Here is an 18,060-nt window from a genome sequence, read left to right on the forward strand (position 1 = left end):
TGCAGATTCAGTAAAGAAGAAATTGTCTCCATCATAAACTGTAACTACATCAAACAATCAAAAAATGTTTTGCTTGTGACATATTTATGTCTGAACGTAATCAAGTTAATTGCTAGGTGACCAGAGACACAGGGCTTGGATGGGATTAAGGATACAAAATGAAGCATTTTGCCTTTGTGTTTGAACCCCAGACCAATGCAAAAAAATCCCAGCAACAAACACAGCACATCTCCAGCACAAAAATAAAATTACATTCCTGCCTGAAATTAACAGTTAAACAGATTAAGATTCAAATAATAGAAGAAATGGAGAGCAGAGGGGGAGCTGTTGAAGACACATGATTTTTCTTGGGGAAAATGACTTTGGCAATACTGTTGCAATAAATCTTGTTTAGCCAAAGACTTGTCCAAGTATGATCCAACCTGAGATGGTTTGGAAGAGCAGTGATAAAGAGTGGGAAAGACTTCACAGAACTACTGAATATATTACTAAGGTGACTACTTTCAGTTGCTAAAACTTTACTGGTGACACTTTTATTTTTCCGTTTTGCCATTTCAATCCTAAAATACCAACATAAATCTGTGAATAATTAAACACACCCTCTCCACAGATATTTCCCGTAATCCAAAGAAATAAATCTAGATATATGATACAGCACACATTGCAGCTGAGCTCCCCAACTTACATAATGTTTTAAACCAAAAGCAGAGTAAAAGTGACATGACAGCCCTTTGAGGTCATGGCCCAGTATGTTGATCCTACAATATTTAAAGGGTAAGGCTGGGTCACTAACTAAATAAGAGCAGCACCAAAGATTTTTTTTTGTTGTTGTTCATTTTGGTCTCGATGACCCCATGAGAGGTCTCACTTATTAAAGTGTGTTTGTCTATGGAGGCAGGTCCAGAGGGAATCTCTTAGGTTATGCTTTAAGAAAAAAAACACTGCTTAAGGAGGCATCATGATGCCACTGAAGCTTCATTCCAACCTGGTGCACAATTAATACAGTCACTAATCAGATACATGGCTCTGTCCTGAAAAGAAGCAAGAAGTTGGCATTGTTCTGTGGAATGGGAACAATATCATCGTATGTGCTCCTGAACATTACAATAAAACCAAACATGTAGGTGCAAAAGACATAAAATATTCCTATTATCATTTTATACTCCAGCCAAAAGAGAACAGATATTTATTTCAATATATATGATATGTCAGAGGATATATGGAGTATAATGCTAACTTTTGACATTCATATTCACATTCATATGAAATAGAGGTACCCAGCGAAATACTTGACCAATGGAGTTAATTCTATTTGTAACATTTTCCCCTTTTTTTTCCATTGGAACCTGCTTGAATTTTCCTCTTTCTTACTTATAAATAAAGAGGAGGGAATGCGACTTAATTGCACATTATTTACTTGCAAAACTTTATTTAAATGCCAGTGACTTAGAGAATTTATGAGAGCTGGGGAACAGATCTGAAAAACAAGACAAAATAAACCTCAGTAATGAAAACTCAAAATTCAAATACTTAAGGGAAATAATCTCAAACACAAATATACTATGGAAGGAAGATAGTGTTTGGAAAGCATTAAAAAAGAGAAAGACTGAGGAGTAGTAGTGAACAGCAAATTAAATAAGGGCTTGCAATGTGATACAGCATTAGGAAAACAAACAAATGTGATTTTGGCCAGCCTATACAAAGAGATCACATTCAAAGTGAGGTAGTGGAGCAACATCAGAGGAGAAAAGCTTTTGTGACTATGCTGTAGAAAATAATGGATTAATGTAGGAGTATACAAGGTGATTTACTGTGTTAAAATTCAAAGCTATGTGAATAGGTACAGCTCATAAAATGTAATAAAAATTTACCTCCTTTTTCTGTACCTGAATTTGATTCACTTTGTTCATTAATTCAGTGCCTTCTTCATTCCCATAAATTTAGTGGAGTCCTTGGAATTTATCCTGGAAGTTTAAGCAGACTATATTGGTGACCAGCAGGCCAGTGAATTGCTTTCCAGTTCTATTCTTAATTGCATTCCCACTTCATGAGCACACAGATCCTGCCTGCACTCCTGGTGCTCTAAGGTAGACATGTGCAATCAGAATGCTAGCTAGAACAATTTGCTTGATCTTTAGCTCTTTTGTTCTGAAAAGTTCCAGTCATATGACATTATTTATACGGAATTTCTGAAAGCTTCTTATACCATTTTCACATGACAAGCCCCTGCTTAGGCTTGTAGCTGCAAGGATTTGGGAAAGAAGCACTGGGATGGTTTCAGCATTCTTTCAGTACAGAAAACAGGCCCGGTGACACAACAGCTGGGCTATGGGCTATGAACTTCTCTGCCTTTGCCCTGTCTCCAGCACACCTAACACACCTCCTTTGCTAACCTGTGCCTCCTCTGATAAGCCACAGCTGCACATGAACCGTGCAAAATATCAGTGCTGGTGTGCTTGGAAATTCTGCATGTGTATCACTGAATTTGTGCTTTGCACTCACTCTATATGGGTGAAAATACTTCACAACATGTAGAGGAACAGGCCAAGTGTTTGCAATTTGGCAGTACTAAATCTGCACACTGCTGCAGGACCCTCGTGCTCAGCCAGGCTTTCGTAGTGTTGGCCAAGAGACCAGTGGTCTCACCAGTTTGGAGCGAAATGAGCAAGTTAATTGCTAACAGCATGAGGAAAACAAGAATCAAAGAGTCTGCAATCTACTATAATTAAAAGTAAACCCCAACAACCTATCTGCTCTGTTAGACAGGGTAAGCATGTGCAAGGCCAATGTGCTCTTAAGTAAACAAACAAACAAATTCACAAACACAGAACAGATGTTTGATATATAAGAACTTTAAACTGGTGGGGTCACTGCTTGTATGTCTGCCATTTTACATGGGGCACTATATAATCTATATAATCTATATAATCTATATAAAAATCTATATAGCCTAGACAGAGGAATGGGCTACAAATTTTAGCCCAGAGAAATTTGCTGATGGCATAGAGCATAGTATCACACTGAAGAAAGAACTCATTTCAAGTATAAATAAAAGTTTTAAATTTGCAATACTAGTTGGCTGCTGTCTGTCCTGTGTGCGTCTTTCAAGGTGATAAACAAACATAGAGTATACACAGGTGACTGCAGTGGAATTACAGTGGGATTATTTGGAGAGAAGTTGTAAAAGAGGGGGATCTTTTCATCAAATATCAGTTAAATGTGGAGAAGCATTTAAAGAGAAGAAGAAATCCACCAGGAGAATTCACTACACAGGTGAAAGAGTTGAATGAGAGTTTTTCAGTGCTCCAAGCCAAGGTAGAAATGTCTGCTTTTACCTCTAAATCCCATTCCCAACAAGCTGTTTTAGCACTTGGGAAAGCACAAAGAAGGAACAGAAAGATAGAGAGGATGATGACAAGCTATAAATCTCAAAGCTTAAATTAAGTGGTAGGGCTAGAAATACAGTACAGTGCATCACTTGTTATGGTGTGACAAATGGTGCTCCATTTGCTAAAGTCATTTACAACTGGCCATTAATAAAGGGGCTGGGACACGGGATGCCACTTGCAAAAGTTCTAAAAGGAAAGTGATTAAAAGTAGTGGAAGTCTTAGTGCACACTTTGCTGTATTGGCCAAGAAAGGATTTAATTTTTATCCTTAAACATAAACATTTTACAGATAATGTGAACTGCTCCCCCTAGGATTTTAAAATCTAACCATAACAGACAATACTCCAGATGTGTTGTAAGGAGAAATTACTGGGAAAACCTTAACACAAAGTAGTTATGAAGAAGCTTTACACTTTTATTATATGACAGAGTTTGTGGAACATCCTCCTAAGAGTTTATCAAGACAATTGTAGCAAACCTGTTCATAAAACAAACCCTAATGGAAATCTAACTATCTTTCCCAGTGCAAGAGCTTGGATGTGCACACCCTTTACTTGATTTCCTCTTGTTTCTCTTTCCCTCCATCACATGGAAATAAGAATTAAAGGTGACTTCTTATCCTGGTGCTTAAATAGGTCACCAATTTATTTCTTCTTTCTCCTTCTCAGTTCCCTTCAGTATTGTATATCCAGACTTTTGGTGCACACTGGTAATGCCTCATTGCAAATTACTTTGCAAGGTTCTTAATAAAAAAAAAAATCTTTGACAGTAGCCCCCCCAAGATCTTTTATCCAATTCTCTCCCAGAGCTGCAATACCTTCTGAAAAGGATATAGGCAGAGGAAAACGTATGAGTCCATTTCCCCACATACCAGAGACTTCTGGAATCATTTGACTCACTGGAGACTTTGTGGTCTGTGGTCATAGATAATTTCACCTGTTGCTTCTCTGGAACACTAGCTCTGAATCTTCTTATCCCATAATTTTAATTCAATAGTCTACTAATAGAGAGTATTCAAGTGGCTGTAAATGTTATGGGTGCCCATCTCTACCACATTGTTAAAGTTGGGTTTGAGTGTAAACCTCTAACTTCTGGAGTCCAAACAGACATACAAGCTACAAAATACAGGAAAGCCCTGCACTAGCTTCACTGAAACCTCTTATTTGGGAAATAAAAAAATACACTGATGAGAGGCAATATTTACTAGTATAGACAACACATACAATTTATGAGCTACATAATAAATAAATCATCTTAAATTGTAACACCAGGATTATTGATATATTATTAGAAACAACACTTGTATTTTTACCAAACTTGATATTTTTATCAAAGAAGTATTAAAAAGGGGACAAAAACTATCATCAACTGTTCTGTTTGAATAATGTATTTCTTTTAAATTAATGCACATAGTTTACAAATCACTGTGCTGCACTTTGCTCTGTTCCAGGGAAACTGAACTTCTTTCCTGATCATCTAGACAGGAGGTGCATTAATATTCACTTTACTCTGACATGGATCACTTCTGCAGTTGTCCCTGTCTTCCATATCACTCCTGGTAACCTTCCAATTATTATGATAATTGTAAGAAAACAACTTGAAACAAATGGTAAGAATCAGCACAGTCAGACCATGCCTTACTTTGTTTCTTTTATGTTCATTTCAGCGCTGTTTGGTCAGGCTGGCATTTGATTTGAATTTATCAGTCTTGGAGGAAAACCAGCAGAAGCTAATGTTTTATCCAAATGCAGACAAAATAGGCATGTAATTGCAAGTTGTTTCAATGCATTTATTGTCAACAGGTAATTTGATACTCCTACTTTTCAAGAATTAAGATGTCACAGATAAATAATCACAGCTCTTCAAGTTTGCCTCTCAAAAGTACTTCAAATCTTCTTATGCTTTTTATTTAGATCTCAAGTACATATATAATTATAAACTTGAACTTTAAAAATGTTATATAGATAAACTTTTGTAATGAAAATGAAGCTGGAGATAATAGAGCAGTTAAAATAAATGGATGTTAAGAGTAATGTTTATCAAAGTCTACATAACTGGAAAGAAGCTTTGTGAATATTCTGGTCTGCCACATTTATTTTTTAATTTTCAAAGTACCAGGCAACACATTGTCTGCATAGTGGGATTTTCTTGTTAGCATTGTTCAAGTTTTAAAGTGAGGCCTATAAATGTCTGGGGCTACTTCGCCACAATTCAGTAAAAAAACTGTTATGTCATAACTCTGATCTAAGATCTGTGTGCATCATGGATAAATAACTGAAGGAGGTTTATCATATAATATGGCCTCTACAATCTGAATTTAGTGATGCTAAAGAGTTAAAAAAGGAGAAAAGGAAAGGGAGACCAGGAAAATTTCAGTCCAGTTGAAAAAACAGCAGTGAATAGAGACTCACCCTAAACAGAAAAGGAACTTGTAAATGTCAGGTTCAAAGCTAGAACTTACTATAATAAAGAAAAAAATATATTGTTAAATGGACTTCAATATTAGTTTTTCTCGGAAATATTAGTACTTAGAACTCGTTCATTTAAATATCAAGAGTAACATGCAGACTGTCAGTACTGTATAGCACAAACAGACACTAATACAGACATTATGGTATTTGTATAAATTAAATTATAGAGATGTTACATGATGGAGGAAAGAAGATTTGAGGGAATTTCAAATTATTTCTGAGTTTATTTTTTTTCTGGAATAAAGTAATTCCTTAAAAAAATTAATTTTTTGTGCCCTTAAAATTGCAGCATCTCTAGGCTACCTTGTTTAAGGTAACAATGAGCAGCTGAGATGACCTACCACAAAAAGTATAGTAAATAAATCCCTGTCACATTTTTCTATCGATGCACAAAGAGAAGCTGTAACAATATTACTGAGAGATAGACATGTTTCACAGATGAGAAAACAGATGCCAATTCAATTAAAACTTCAGCTTTGAGATGAAATTATATTAGAATTTGACATGCTGTAAACAGAAAAAGAATTGTTTTTTGATAAATATCACATATGTACGTTTTGATACGCCCAGTTGATGGCAGATTGAAGTGTGAGTAAAAGCAAGCTGAATTGCACAAAGTTTCTGAATTAGATTTGATGACCTTAATTTACTGAAATCTGATAGTGAACTTAGAGATATTTTTTTATTGAAAGAACATAAGAGTAGAATCCTGAAGAACTCCTTCCCCAATGCATTCTTTGTCTAAGAGTGCCTGACAATTTACAATCTACCTTCATATCAGGGGCTATTGTTGAGGAAGAGGCTTGCTATTATAGGCTGATAAAAGATCATGATACTTTTGAGGCATGGAACTGAGAACCTAAAAAGACAATGAATGAAAGAGTATGTACAGAGGGATTAGAGCACAGGTACATTCATCACTTAAACCACATAGCTGGAAAGGTGTTGTGCAACAATACTGGCTTGGATTGGCAGTGTTTATGCATCCATTAATGCATAAGTGGTGAGGAAAGAGAAGTACAAAGGTTTAGGTGCATAAACAGTAATCTACTAGATAATATAGGCAAATCAAAAGAAGGCTGTTTCTTCAGGAAAATTATTCCTCAGGTAAAATTAAATAATGGTGGTAATTTTAGATCTAGTAAGTTAGATATAATGGGAAAACATGAAAATTTAGAAAGAAAGTAAAATAAATGGGTTCAAGACTTAAAAGAAAATAACAGATATGTAAATTCCCCAAATACTGAACATCTCTTTTTCTACTCCCAGCTTGCAGATGTTCAATCCTCTCTTTGTTTTCTGTGGTATGGCAGTTTTCAATTTAATGATACAGATCTTACGTTATGACTCTGAAGTGTAGCTGTTAATATTTTTTGGTAAACTGAATGTCCATCTAAAAAGGGGCTATATTTGAGTAGTCTATATTCTGTTCTTAGGCTTTCAATTAGAACCACAACATGCATATTAATTATTTGCAAAGATCACATTACTTTCATCTCCTGGTATCTTCCTATCCATCAATATCTATCTTGGCCTCTCTTTCCTTTTTTAATCTTTCCAGATTAATCCAGGCTGTTGCATGCCCATACATGATGTGAAATACACAAAAATATTTTGCAGAGAAGACAACAGAAAACATTAGTCCTTAAAGTCGGACTTAGAAAAAATATGAATTGGTGCAGCTCCTTTGGCATTAGCAATGTTTTCTGATTTTTCTGAATCATTACCCATGTTTTCTGGTAGCTATGAAGCTGCTACGATATTGCCATTTCATTCCTGATACTTCATTTTTTTTCTTTATATTGAATGTTGCAGCAGAGGATTGCTTTGGAGGTGAACAAACAGCAATGCCTGTGAAATAGCATTTATATACTCTGGCAGTGTATAGATTAGATAGGCTTAGGAGATGCAAATCCACGTCTGTATTTTTTATAGGAGGGCGAAAAGAAGAAAGAAAAAAAAAGTGAAATACTGAACAGCAGGACAGCAGTGATTCATAACTTGCTCTCCACATGCTGTGACTTGTCACTGGTTGTTCATGACTTCAGCACAATCTCTGGGGATTCACAAGAGTTTATGCATTAGCACAGCATTATTTCTGATCCCACTGAAAAGTGCACAGAAACGTACATGATTCAAGTCTTTGATTCCTTTCACACAGTAAAAAAAATGTATCCTGAACCGACTGAACTGCATACAAACTCCTGCAATCAGATGGGTATAGGCTGCATCCTACTCCACTTCAGACAGGGGCAGCCAGGCTGTGGGAGTGAGCGTGAAGTGCAGACCCTATAGAAATAATTCTGTATCTGGGTTGCCAAAAAGAAAATATGAGGAACTTGTCTTGTAAACACATATAAAGGCACGCTGCACACTCAAATGTGCAATCTGGTAACAGCTATGGACAAAATCTTGTAAGTCTTCAGGATAAGTTACAAGAATCCTTATTCTGGAAGGATGGCACAGAATGATGCTTTTCATGCCTAAGCATTTCAGCTGTTTCACTGCAACAGCACACAGAAGCAAACAGCTGGTAAGGTGAAGAAGAATGTGGGCGTGGGCTGAGAATGAAAAAGCAGTTCAAATATTACAAGTACTCGAAAAAAGAGCTTTGTATCAACTCATTCTACCAGCTGAGACAACTACTGGCTAATGTTCCAAATTCCCTAATTTGCTGGCAGGGTAGGATAGACTCACTTTGGAGGTCCTGCTGATTAGGGGAAGTTTAAAGACTTGCATTTACTGAGGAAAGGATGCATTAAAAGAAGGAAGGAAAGAAAAAGGCTTTCCTCTTATCATCCTTCTGTCATCACCCACAGAAAGGAATTTGACCTTTTGATTGAGTTGTTTTCTTGCTTTGTTTAGTAGTGAATTGTCATTTGCAATGGGTCTCTGCCATCCATGAAGTCCCTAAGCTCTTTCCTATAGAAGTTTATGCTATGGAAGGAATGCACATCAGTAATAAAGATCAACAGGATTATGGTTGCTTAATTGGACTCTGGCTAATAAAATTAATCAATAGATTTAAGAGTTTTTTGTTTTCTTTTGTTTAGCATTAACAAGAATATTTTCCCTCTGACTACATGCCAGGGAAAAGATTTCCTATTTTCCTAAGTTTTTAGTGAAGTTTATTTCTTTTTACATTATGTGTCTAAATTTTGGAAGTGCAAATTCTTAATTAATATTCAAGTATAAATTAAGCAAAGTGGTAGCTCCATTTTATAATACAGACCAGTTTAGGGTTGCCTTATGGTATCACATTTTGATTAGAGCAACAATAACAAAGCTCAAAGTTTCCTCTTTGTTTTAAAGTTTTGCCTCTTCAGGTTTTTATCAGAGGAATTCCATATAAGACAGCAAGCCTTAATAATTCCTTGTCTCCTCTAACATTTACTTTTGCCCAACCTATTTCACATTTGTATACCACATTAATATACTTGCAGTTATTTGAACAGAAACTGTATTATGTATTTTGATTTCTCAGCCATAATTGGAAGTAACAACAGAATTTTAAGCAGTAACCCAGCTGTCTCCCAAGCATTATTAAAACTAAAGAGTTATTGTGAATGCACAAAACTACAAAGGAATTGTAAAGAAATTATTTCATCTGTATATGATTTTAATCAAGCTTGGCTTGCTGTTAAAAGGCTTGTTTAATGAAGACTGCATTTCCCTTATGAGAGTCCTGACCGTGTAGTTCACTATCAGCCAACCAAGGACTATTGCTGTAACAATAGCTAGAGGCTTTGCCACAAAAAAAAAACCCCAAAAAACAAAACCGACAAAAAAATCCCCACTAACAAAAAAAAACCCCACACAAAACAAAACAAAAAAACCACACAACTCTGCATTCAATCTGTTTCTGATCACTTATTTAAGGAAGGGCAGACAAAAAATAAGCTGATTGCTAATTAGTAAAAAGTCTGCTTGGACAAATATAAACCTATAGAATTCAAATAATATTTTATTAATATAATTTTCAATTTGGTTATTTAATTAAAAGTATCAGCTCATCTGGGATTTTCTTCTTTTGCTGCATCGCTATTTCTACTACTATATATTACTGATTTTAATAGGTTGAATCAAAATCTTTGCTGCTAAAATCTTAAAAATGTAATATGTGGGTATGATTTTCTTATTTCTAATGCAAATACAGAGAAGTCCTTTACAGAGCTAGGAAAACACAAAAAGATGATTTTGACTAAAGCTGGCTGAAAACTGAAACAAATGTCTCTATCTTCTAATTTTAGGACATGCTCCTGCAAACATTAAAAACTCATAAAAGAGTACTAACAATAGCAATTCCTGACTTTAATGGCATTAATAAAATGAAAACTTCTACATCTGTCTCAGTGTTTGCAGTCAGGATTGGCGCATTAGTGCCAAACTTTGAAAACTCCAATTCACACAAATGGTTGCTTTGAAGTTAATGAGATATTTGTATGAGTAGGGGCTACTCACTTGAGCCAGTGTTTTCTGGTTAGAGCCTTAGTCCTTTCTGTTGCCAAGTGTACTTAAGTTTATAAGACCATCCATTTCAACACATTTTGTTTAGTTAAACTGAAGTACTTCATTTTTAAGGAAAAAGTTATATTGCCAAAAAGTATAAACAGGGCTAACTTTGACTAATATAAATATTTGAAAACCAGAACTTTTTGTAACATCTTATAGAAACAATCCTAATGCAGATGACAGGGGGAAAAGTGCTTTTATGGAATAGACAGTTCAGCTGAAGGATAGCACAGAGGAAATTTTAAAAATAAATATGAATAAAATTGTCTTCTAACGTATCCAGCATATTTGAATCCAGTTCAGAATATTTTTGCCTAACAATGAAATGTAAATGATTTACATTTCCAGTTCTGCAGCATAATATTTAAACCTTAAGCCACTCTAATTAAGAGAAATCAATAAATTTATTCCTATTGCCAGCTTTAAAGTTTATTTGCTAATAAGCAACTGGACAAGGGATGTGTGAAATGAATAGTAGAAGAAAAACTGTGACAGCAAAAGAGAGGTCCAGAGGGTGAAGTTGGTTTATTAGGCACCGTTTGTCATGAATGGGTCTACTGCACGTACAAAAGCAAATCCCACTACCTTAGAAGATTAATTCTGAAGGAGGCACTCGTGGGTCAAAGTATACATAAGCGTGTGCCTAATCTCAGAGAAATCAGGCTATTTTCTCACAGCAATTAAGCAGAGGTCTAGGGTTTCACCCACAGTGTATTTAAACACAGGATACAATTAAACCCCAAAGTATTAATATCTGTGCTGTGCAAAATTGCCCAGGAAATAGATTTTGCACTCTTTCAAATGGAAAGCAAGGCAAATTAAGGAGGGCGACTTTATTTGAGTAAAAATTATCCTGAAACAAATGTAAGTCGTTCATTTTTAACTGCTAATTCCTTATGTACACTTTTTCTCTTTTTTTCCTCTGCTCACGTAATTTACTCTGGAATGTGCAGTGTTCACTGGATATAAGAAATCAACACCATGTCATGAATATAGTTTTGCTTTCAGGGCTAGTATAATACCTACATGATAATGGCCCAACAAAAGCATTTTTAAAATTTTTTGGACAAAATGCTGGTCTGTACTGGAAATCTTTAAGATCAAGGGGAAGAATGACCTCAGCATCTTATTCAGAAAAAAGCTGTTACAAAAGACCTTTTTCCTCCTTTATGTCTATGGATTATTGAGCACTGCAAGTGAAAGGAACAGAGTAACTTAAAGAAATTTAATGCAAATTTAAAATGCTTCCAGAGAAAAAGGAAAAAATCCTCTAAAGATGCAGCATAATTTTTATTGTACATGAACTTCTCTACATAAATGTAGTAAGAATTCAGTAATCATTTAAATAAAAATTTTAAACAAAATCTTTTTCATCTCCCTAAGAATCCTCTCTGGTTTTATGGTCTTCCACATTGTAATTTAAAACATGATTTACTTTGGTCTATCTATCACACCTATATATAACCTATTTCACTCTCAAATCACTATATAAAAGTAGATCAATCTTCCCCCTCACTGTAGACAACTGGCATATCCTATCAGAAAAACTGTTTCTATACAAAGTAACACACTCTACTGTGATAAATCTCATCTCCTGTATTTTTACATTTAAAATTGTTACACCTTTGCTACTATAGCAATGTACATAATAATATAAACAAACTAATTCTGGATCTAAATCTCCTATGTATCAAATTCTAGAAATTCAGTGAAAAACCTTGGTACTTTCCGCTTTCAAATCAATTATGTGTTACGTAGGATGCTAATAAATATTTCACACAGCCAAGTAACACAAAGATATATTTTAAAATAAACAAAAAAATTACTTCTTGCTGATCACATTGGTCAGAGAGAAACTATTTTAACCTTTAAAAATGCAGCATATCCCAAAACAAGTTGCTACTTAAATAAATGCTCTTTTTGAGCGCAAGTGACCTTTTAAATGATTATATCTCAGCACTTGCAACAAGAAGAATTTCACCTATCACCTTTACACAGTTGATGTGTTGCATTGGGTGAATCCATAACCTTTTCACAATATGTAACATGCTGCAGAACACAAAATTACTTGCTAACCTTAATTAAATCCCTTCAAGAAAAGTCCTGCTGACCTCTTTGGAAAGAAATATTACTAAATGAAAACAAAAAGGAAAATCCAAATCCCTCAACATTTGATAGCCCTAAATGAACCTCCAACCATTTCAGAAAATTATCTTTCTGAGCCCTGAATAAGTTTGCTGTGCTGAATTTTTCATAGTAAGAGTTTTAGACAAATTTCAGTAAAGCTTAAAAAAAGTCTTGTTTAAAACACATAATCTTTGCTTTTTCCAGCAATCTCTAAGGGCCTGGTAGAAGCTTGTTGAAGTCTTTGGAACAGGCCTTAAAATAGTAATCTAGTTTAGTCCTCCAGATTCTGAACTTTCAGAAAAGGTTTTAGGACAAAAGAAAGAGACAAAATACTTTATTCACTTTACTTTCAAAAGTGCCAGACTTTTTTTTTTTTTTTCCCTGAGAAAATACAATCTACACCAAAACAATAGATATAAAAGAACACTGACTAACGACACAAACAGCAAAACTGAACCAAATTCACTATTGTCATATAAATGATTGTAGCTGGCACAGAGCTGTGACCTCTTTGCTCAGTACAAAATGACAACAATGATTTCAAACTTTAAATTAAGTTAGGAGCAAAATCAAACATAATATATGCTACCTTCAAAATCCGTGATTAATTTAAAGGGACACGAGAGTTTGCAAATTCTTTTTCATTCAGTTCAGGTTAAGGATCAGCCCTCTAAACACAGTTAATGTTTTCTGATTATAGGAAGAAATGCAGTAAGCCTCTGCCTACACACATGTGCAGTAATAGTGGTCAAGCATGTGTTTAGCATGAGCACACACTTCAAACCAGCAAGGGATACATTCCTTCAGTTCACATGCAGCCTGAATTCATAAACACTTTGTAGTCATCTGCTGTAAGACACAGGTGCTACAGTGCACTTTTGATGCTGAGATGATGGCAATTATTTACTGTGTTCACTACAACATGAATTAAAGAGGAAACATAAATCGATGTGCTTTTACACTTAAAAAATCTTTATGAAGACAGTGGATTCTCAATGAACAGTGTGACACATTTTAAATAACATTATTTGTTGCTGTCTTTACTGTGTTTATTTGAATTCTGCTTGAGACACTGCTACAGAGAGAAACCTATTTATTTGAAATTAAATCTATTACCAGGGAAGCATGTATTAAAATTAAAAATAGCCCTTAATAATGAAAATAAATTTACAAAGAATTTTCTTTTTTTTTTTTTTTTCAATGTTCTGGGTTAATAAGACGGTGATCTCAGAAAGGATTACAATTTCCTGATATAAAATAAAAATTAGTGTCCAATAATACACTGAAGTAATGGAACAAACAAAGAATTGGAAAGACATGAGAAATATGGAACTTGCTGTGGCTTTCTCTAGACAAAGGAGATGCGTTATCTGATTGGTGTGTAATCACAAAGTTAAACAAACAGCAATAAGGCTAAACTAATTCACTGTCAAGTCTACATGTCATCCTAGCTGGTTCATTATGTGCATTTGTGACAAACAATACAGAAGCGACAACTGTACTGAATCAAATAACTTGCAACAGTTTACACTCCTATAAAACTATTTACATTTTGTCAAATGAATATTTATAACAAGTGGCTTTCCCTTCACAAACACTATAGCTCAAGCAGCTCCCATTCATTATCGTATTTAGGAAGTACAAACACTAATTCTGTGAATCAGCAGCACAGTCTGTTGTAACTTGCCAGAAAACAGGGCCTGCAATGCTAATATAAACTCTAGGAGAAACGTGCTGTTGCCTCCAGTTTTTCAAATGTCCCAGCATTTTTATGTCTCCCAGTCACAGGAATTCAGTTTCAATATTCTATCTGCCCTTCAGCATAGCATGCCCCAATGAAACAGCCGGTGGAGTTTATTTTGCACTTTATCAATACAGTGTAAACCAGCATGTGCTTACCTCCATGGGGTTACTGAACCCAACTTGTCTGTGTGCACAGACAGCACTTTGGCCACAGATGTGACTGGTTAACTGTACAAGCAAGGAGGATAAATCCACACAACAATACTTCATTCACCAAGGAAATCTGCTGTGGATTACAGCTTCTCTATGGTTACGTCTGTTCTTAATTTACTGCTTTTATTCAGTTTTCAACCATAAATGAGCCCCTTATGAGGTATTCACTATGAAGAATTGACAACTCTTTTTATCTACTCAAAAAATATTTTTGGATAATAATTTATGGTTACGAAATATTTTAAGCAGTTTGAATAGTTACATTATATTCTTTCAGTATTTAATGATGCAGTATCCCATATAAAAATGGAGACCTGGCCAATCAATCGATTTCACATATTTATAAAAAAAAACCCAGCAGCCTCAGCCATACAGAAATACAAATTTTAAAACTGCATATATCATGGGAATGGCATTGTGGTTTTTTTTAAAAGCTCCTAAACAGCATCTCATGAGGAAATCCTGGGCCAGAATTGTGACTAAGGGTCCTGTGGATGGGAACATAAGAAAGCTTTTTTGCAGGCACAATATTTTGTTTATGGCCTCTTTTTTTTTTTTTTTTTTTTTTTTTTTTTTTTTTAAGTTTACGATAGATGTAGATTTTAAACAGCATTCAACAGAGAAATTGTGAAGCTGTCTGTTATGCTGGGGAGGGTTACTGCATTATTTATGTTTTATTTATGAAACTGAAATGTGAGCATGGGTATTTTAATCTTGTTTCACCATCAAAGATAGTCTCTCAATTTGTATGCTGAATTAATATGCTATCTACTTCGTAAAAGCAATCTAAAGGGACTGATTAGCATTGGGCACTCGGTGATGCTTGGAGAAGAAGGCTGTGAGTAAGCAGAGCTGCCTAGGAAACGTGCTGCTGGTGTGGAGGTCTGTTTTGTCACACGCCGGTGTCATCCCTTCTATCAGCTCCGACATGTGTCCGCAGAGGGACGCCATCCACTGAAACTGCAATTGGCAGTGGAGGAAGGCAGCCGTGTGAATGATACAGAATACTTTTATTAATTGAGACAATAGCTATGAGGCTTGAAAAAGCCTTCCAAGATGACAAAGTCCCCTTTGGATTATTTCAGATTAATTTAAAGTGTTGGCACACAAAGCTTTACAACTTTATTCTTGGCAGAATATGAGTACTTTCAGACTCATTGATACTCAGGGATTCTTCACTATTACAGAGTAAACTCCCTGTAGATAAACAAAAGAAAACATTTGAATGAGGTACTTGCAGTGTTTTCCTCATTAGCAGCTACAGTGTCTTGAGCAGGGAATGAGTGTTTTGGGAACAGAATTCTTGGCATTAACAAGAAAGGACATTGCTTTTACAGGCAAGAACACTTTATGGCTTTCTGATACATCCTATCACAATACCATATGTAATCCAAATAAAAAAATACAACTGAAAGCAAAATTAAGTGTTAGGGTACTTTAAAAATAAGTGCACTTGTATATAAATACAGCAGAGAAATGCTGAACTGATTTTAGTTTTGTTGCTTTAAATATTACCCCTGTTGTTTTATGGATTCCAGCTCTTCCTTTGTTTTCTATTTAATTGCAACTGGTTTTGATTTCTTTATAAAGAAAGGAAATGCTTTGTTTAAGACTGAATATTCTCATTTTCATTTAGTGAATGCAGTAAGAATGTTAGGTGAAGGCAGACATTTTCCTCATGCATTTGAGATTCCCCTGGAGTGGCTGGATAAAACACTATGGCAGATACTCAGCCCTACAATCAGAGGGATTGTGCCAGCGAGTCTTTAGAGCCTTTTGAGCACAAAACTTCCCTGAGTTAAGGTTACCTTTTAATGCTGTGTGCATGCATGGAGACACATTTGTGTGCTGGGACTGCCTCTGTGCTGTAACAATCTGGGTGCTCTCCTCATCTGCATTTATGAATGAAAGTTTTAAATTTAGCTGAAGTCAGCAGATAGCCCCAGGGCTACTATCAGTTATGTTTGGTACCATGATCCAAACTTAGCACTTACATCTCACTTATTATATAGAGATGTAATGGATGGCAAAATTTCTAAAAGCTTGATGAGCCTGAGAACTCAGCAACTTCTTTTGCATGACAGATGCACATGTCAGAAAAAAAAAAAAAAAAAAAAAGGACACCAAAGCAGTAAAAGTTGCTGCTGTTCTGAAGTGCCAAATTGGCTTGAAAGGAGCCACCTGGATTTGTATTTTTGAATAGCATGTGGTGCCCCAAGAACCTGCATTACTTCTACTGCATACAAAGACAGGAAAGGACTTCCCCATGAAAATCAAATCCTTGGATACTTGCATGTGTGCACCAAGTCTGTCAGGTGGATACCTCAGCCACCATATGGAAAAGCAGGAGCTAAAACTGCTGGTAGAATATAAAATGCTTCTATAGCCTTTGGACGTTTTATAGATTTATGCCCATGTAACTGAAATTGCAGAGAGGAGAAACACTGACACCCCAAAGTAGCTAAAAGCTCCTAAATGGCCATTTCATTCAAAAATTTGGATGAGGTGAAAAATTAGTTATTATTTTTGTCTCCTTCTTTTTACTCTAAGGTCTACTGAACATCACTCTGCTCCAAACCACACAGCCATTTTCCCCCCAAAGAATTCAGTTTCAGAAACAGGAAGCTAAATCATCTGTGTTTTCCAGCATAAATACTACAAATCACAATAATTTAATGCTACAGCTCTGAATTGAGCCAACAATGGCAAGGACACTGCAACATAAGATCCCTACACCACTGTGAGCTCAACTTCTACTCACGTCTTGCAGCTAAGAATGGATCTGTACTGGGACACCTGACCTAGGTGGCTGATCAGGTGTAATCCATCTGACCCATCTGGCACCAGAGCCAGCCTCTGATCTTGCATCATTTATATTTTAGGACAATGTACTAATTTGAATCCTACCCCTCTTTCTCAGAGGACCATATAGCACTGAATTCTCCCAAGAAATCACAAGTACAGGACCACCTGTGCTAAACAGTTTCTCCTTCCCAAGCTAATGTACAAATCTTCAGCATCTCAGAAGTCTAGAAAATATACCAATTCTTCTTTAATGTGACAGAATGCATTGTTACCATACTGCAGCTGAATGATGAAGCACAGAAAAGCAGAGAGGCTGAAATATCACCAAATTACTGACAGGTTTTTTTTTCTTTACCTCTTCTCTCAAATGTATATTTGCACTTAGGCAAAGTGAATTTTGTCCAGGTGATCTGTTCTGCAAGTCAACAACATGTAAAGATTTACAGTTTGCTTAATTAGAGTTTGCAAATTTAACCTTTGAAGATCAAAATTCATAGAAACATTCAGGTTGGAATGGACCTGGCAAGGTTGCTAGATATAAATTTCTGCTTAAAGCTGTCTCAAAACTGACTTTAGACCAAAAACTAAAAATTCAGCCCTTAGCAGGATTTTTGCTTGAATGTCTACTTTCTTGGAGAACTCCACAAGCTCTCTGGGCAAGCTCCTCTAAAGACTACTTATTGTCAGAGTGTAAGAGAAAAAAATTCTTGCATCTAGTGAAACCTTTCCTATGACAACTTACGACTGTTAACTCTCAGGATGCTGCTGTACATCTCTGTAAGGAGCTTGGCTACAACTTT

The 18,060-nt window shown here is 35.6% G+C and overlaps 1 protein-coding gene across 4 annotated transcripts in view; it reads right to left on the reverse strand.

Annotated features, from left to right (window-relative positions):
• The window catches only part of LOC306806102 (uncharacterized protein), a 213,864-nt gene that overhangs the window by 59,799 nt on the left and 136,005 nt on the right, over positions 1 to 18,060 (reverse strand). For 3 of the 4 annotated variants that reach the window (XR_013775393.1, XR_013775394.1, XM_079314515.1), the window contains exon 3: positions 1,872 to 1,964. The exons of the other annotated variant lie outside the window; for it this stretch is intronic. Coding sequence is in view for 1 of the 3 variants with exons in the window: in XM_079314515.1 (XP_079170641.1) it covers positions 1,872 to 1,910 (39 nt within the window). In the remaining 2 variants the exon portion in view is untranslated. The remainder of the gene's footprint in view (positions 1 to 1,871; positions 1,965 to 18,060) is intronic. 4 annotated transcript variants of the gene reach the window in all.

The sequence above is a fragment of the Erithacus rubecula genome (genome assembly GCF_903797595.1).
Source record: "Erithacus rubecula genome assembly, chromosome: 10".
NCBI classification, from domain to species: domain Eukaryota; kingdom Metazoa; phylum Chordata; class Aves; order Passeriformes; family Muscicapidae; genus Erithacus; species Erithacus rubecula.